The 4,605-nt window shown below is 42.4% G+C and overlaps 1 protein-coding gene across 1 annotated transcript in view; it reads left to right on the top strand.

Annotated features, from left to right (window-relative positions):
- Nucleotides 1–939: 939 nt before the first annotated feature.
- calcoco1b (calcium binding and coiled-coil domain 1b) overlaps nt 940–4,605 on the top strand; it is a gene marked incomplete at its 5' end in the record, with an annotated part of 12,549 nt that continues 8,883 nt past the window's right edge. Inside the window, 7 exon segments of the mRNA XM_014009166.1 lie at nt 940–1,313; nt 1,786–1,934; nt 2,009–2,111; nt 3,317–3,519; nt 3,593–3,805; nt 3,916–4,064; nt 4,446–4,515. Coding sequence (XP_013864620.1) covers nt 1,803–1,934; nt 2,009–2,111; nt 3,317–3,519; nt 3,593–3,805; nt 3,916–4,064; nt 4,446–4,515 — 870 coding nt within the window.

Here is a 4,605-nt window from a genome sequence, read left to right as displayed (position 1 = left end):
AACTCGTAAAGTTTTACTTTTTAGTTTTCACTGTCATTTTCATGAATGGACACTTCCTTGTATCTGAGGCAGGAAACATAGCCTTATATGGTGTTTTTGGGGTGGTAATTATGCTAATCTCCTCTCGCGTGCACGAGCAGCTGGATACGAACAGGTGTAATTTACGCAGCTCATTTACACACTTTTCCTGAAGATAGAAGAGTTTGTTGAATCTGACGTGACATGTTCGAACGAACCCTTTGTGCGAACAAAAGTAAGAGAAATTTAGGATAAGAATACGAACATGTTCTTGCATGAGGCCCAATGTGTCCAGCTCGGCTCTTTACGTCTCTTTCGATGCATATTTGAGCTGTGAAGGTCATAAAACACAACAACGCCTATAAAAATTGCTCTAAAATTGAGGGTTTAGCATAGTTTACATGAAATTCTGTTTTTATAAAAGCTTGTTCTCCATTTTTCATGCTATCTCAGTTTTGCTGAGGTTCTGTAGCTTTTCAWCGTGGACCATTAGAAAGTACAGTTCATGTTAGCAACACAAAACTCCACTTTGTTACTGTTTTTAAGTCTGTTGTTTGTCATCTATTAATATGAGTGTATTGTTTTTGTTTTTAAGGTTGATGCAGCTGGAGTGAAAACTCTCCTTTTTTAAATAAAAACTTCAGCATAAAAAAAAGCAGAATTTAAAAAAAACGATTATTTTTCTCCGCTGCTCATGATTGATGCCTGACATTTAGATGTTGCTGGAGAAATAAGCAAAGGGAGTCTCAGGAGTGGAGATAAATCTCTTGCGCAATCAGAAAGTTGTTAATTCTAATATCTTTATCATTCTTATTTATCTAACATTAACAACTGGGAATGATTGTCTCACAAAACAAAACCTTTCCACAATAAAAAAAAAAAATAATGTTTTATTTTAATATTACTGATTTTAATTCTCAGTTTGTCCAAGAAACTTGAGGACAGTGTCGTCGTCCCCCCCACCCCCCACCTCTGTGAGTTGCGACATGAGGTAACTTGCAGCAGCAGATGACCCCCCTGCTCCGTGTCTGCTCTCTTTCGGGAGTTGAAGTGTGGAGGTCCACCTCGCCGGCCGACACGTCGTGCGTTCATGAACTCCACCTCCCATGATTCATCAGCAGGCTTCAGTGGAGTCTCTCAGGGTTCCACATGGGTTCAGCAGGATGTTGTGAAAGCCCTGCACCTGACAGGATTGCTCATCATTTTCTGCAGGCTCATCCTCAGCAGGAACTCCCACCAGGCGGCTGAAGAACAGTCATTTCTCCACAGAACAAGGTGACCGTTCCACCACACAGGTAAGCAGACGAGGAAGCGTTTGAGATGATGAAAGAGTTCCCAGTTTAGTTTCACTCTTGTTTAAATTTGGGTCACTTTGCTAAAGGAGCTACCATGTTTGGTTAATATATTTTAAAATAAATGTTTTATTTTTATGGTTGCCAAATTCTTACTTAAAGAAATTATTTATTTTCCTATAGATGACCTGTTCTTGAGTAAAAAATGTGATAAATTTGAGGTTCATTAACCTAATTTTTACGTTGCTATCAGTCATTTGTCTTTAACACGTTTAATACCGAGGTTAAAGCTTATTTTTCCATCTGTGWTTCATGTATTTTGTTTTCTGAGTGCCTTGTTTTTGATCCCACCGCTGAGCCAGAGGCCGCCAGTGTTACGAGCTGGCTCTGCTATCACCTTTCACCAGCTGCTCTCCTCCAGAACGAGGCTGGAGCACGACCAACTGGATCCACGTGTGTTTTTCTTCTTCAACAGCACAGCTTCCCGTTGCAATGGACAGCCAGTCTGCGGTGGTGTTTCGAAACGTGGGGCAACTGTACTTCCCCCAAACCAGGGTGGAGTGCCACTACAGTCTGACCCCGGGGCACCAGTGGAGCAGCAGCGACTGGATTGGCATTTTTCAGGTAGATCGAGGAGGTGGTGATAATAAAGATGCACATTTGGTGGATTAAACTGATGTTTTTGTGCCGCATCACAGATGGGCTGGACTTCACTCAAACAGTATCACACGTACACGTGGGCTCTGGTCCCTGAAGGCTACGCTGAGGGGACCAGTGTGGACTGCTGTGCAAATTTCCAGGGTAAGAATGGAAATCTGTTGCACCTCTGATGAAACTAATAACCCAACAGACTCCAGCGTGGTCCCAAAAATACAGATAACGTCTGGTAAAGTGGGCGTGGCAATTCCTTTTAATGTTTCCAGCACAAAAGCTCATTTCAGAGGGTGCAAACAGCAAGCATTTGAACAAAGAAAGGTTTAAATTTAATATAAATATGCACCGAGGCAGATAAAATCCCAGTTTGTTGCAGGTGGGCTGATTAGAAATGAAAAACCGGTGAAACCTGGAAATCAATGCAGAAAAATAATAATAACTAGAGAATTGCATTTCCTGCAAAAATGCTAGTGTGAATGCATGTTGCTGAAAACCTTGAAAGCTGCTGAAATTGAGCTTAACATGTTTAGTAACAAAAGTATTATTGTAAGTTAAACTTTGAAATCTGAAAGAAACAAAAAAGGCAGAAAATCAGTAAAAAAAATGAGCAAAAATATAGCTAAAATAGCAGAAAAAAGCTCAAATTAGCACAAGGAAGTTAAAAAGAGCATGAGCAGAACAAACTGTAAGGTTTAGTAAAGATTTAGGAACAATTTGAAGGATTTTAAAGACGTTGACAATAGCCCCTTCATTTTCAATGGCAAAATAGTGAAATAGCTAAACAAATATAAAAAGCAGAAGTACCAAAAGCTAGAGCCGGGATATCCTGAATGAGCTGAACGTTTTGATAAATGAATTGCTGAAACAGCTTAGATATTGTGGAACGAGAAAAAGGCCAAAAAAAAAAAAAACGTACAGAAGAATAAAATGATCTCAATAGTGTAAAAAAATCTGAATAAAACACAAACACAACATTTAAACTCAAATCTGTCACACTAATGGAGAATAAAATGTTGGTAAAAGTGTGTCCTGGTGTGGAGACGTTCAGAAAAGTGCTGACGATGCTCGTCTGACTTAAAAATCCCTAAAGATAAGTTTATCATCAGAAGCAAACTGCACAGCTGGGCTGAGAAGCATCACTTCTTCATAAAATCCACTCTCCTCCTGTTTAAAAGCCGTTTCTAACTGTGAAGCACGGCGGTGGAGCTATCATGGTTTAAGCAGAGTCACACTACAGACTGAAACTCCCCAACAAACATGCTGAACTGGATCATTTCATGGCCTTGAATATGAATATGTTTTGTACCAGTTTAGGTTTCTGCTTGTGAAGAACATGTTTTCTCTCTGCGCAGCGTCCTACCTGCCTCGGCCCAGTGCCGTGGAGTTCCAGTTTGTTTACGTGGATAAGACTGGGACGGTCTGTGCTCGGAGCCGTCCCTTCACCTTCTGCGCTCCCAAACCGCTGGAGGAGCTGGAGACTCTGAAAGAAGAGCAGGATGGGGAGGATGGAGACGAGGAGCTGCTGCTGGTCGTCCCCAGGGCTCAGCTGCTGCAGGTGTGTGTGTGTGTGTGTGTGTGTGGGGAGATATAAACCCTAACAGTGACATATTTTGCTGTGCTGTCACCAGAGCCGCTTGGAAGAGAGCTTACAGAGACAAGCAGACCTGCAGGGAGCTCTGGAGAAAACCAAGAGGGAGGCAGAAGAGGAGAAAGAAAGCATCAGGGGAGCGAGGACGGAGTGGGAGAGCGAGAGAGACGCCATGAGGGAGGAGATCACAGAGCTCAGGGACAACCTGAGGCACAGCTGTGAGCTGCTGAAGAAGTTGGAGGGAAAACATCAGGTATGATGGGTCATCTGCTCAAGTTTATTCACAAATTAAAAGTAAATACATGCGTGATGTTTGTCTCCTCCTCCTCCTCCTCCTCCTCCTCCTCCTCCTGAACGTGAGAGGATGTGAGATACAGCGAGGAGAACCTGAGCTCGGAGCTGAGCAAACTGCTGGCTGAGAAGGCAGGGAGTCAGCAGCAGGTCAGGGACCTGCAGGAGGACATCAAGGCTCTGACTGACAGAGAGACACGAGCCAACAAGGAACTGGAGCGGTAAGAGTACTGTGCAAATGCTTTAAACCATCCGCTCATGACCATCATGAAGTTTGAGTTGTTTTGGTCAAACCTTAAAAATATTGTTGTGTAGGACTGTCAGCTAATGCACGCTAAAGTTTAGCTCAGTATTTGTAAAACTGACAGTTAGAGCTGTTTTTATGTTTGCTAAGGTGGATTAGAGGTGGAGGTCATGCTGATGAACATCAGTGAATACTTTGAGTGTTTCATTAAGTACTCGTCCACTGGTTTATAAACTGGTTAATAAACAAAAACAAGCAAAAATGTTATCACCTGCCACCACCTTTTTGAACAGAGGGGTGACAGTTGATGAACGTTACTCTGACTGTATTTAACTGTCTGATGTTTTTGTTGTGGTAGGCTGAAAGAAAGAGTGAAGAAAATGTCCAGTCAAATGAAACATGACGAGGAGAAGAGGAAGTCTCTGCAGGTAACTGATACGTGCTGACGGCTCCACAGATCGAACCTGGTCCCAGATACAGGAAACTCTGTGAAGACCTTTACTCCATCAGATTAAATG

Source organism: Austrofundulus limnaeus, unplaced genomic scaffold (genome assembly GCF_001266775.1).
Source record: "Austrofundulus limnaeus strain Quisiro unplaced genomic scaffold, Austrofundulus_limnaeus-1.0 Scaffold55, whole genome shotgun sequence".
Lineage (NCBI taxonomy): Eukaryota > Metazoa > Chordata > Actinopteri > Cyprinodontiformes > Rivulidae > Austrofundulus > Austrofundulus limnaeus.
This window is presented reverse-complemented; position numbering and strand designations above follow the sequence as displayed.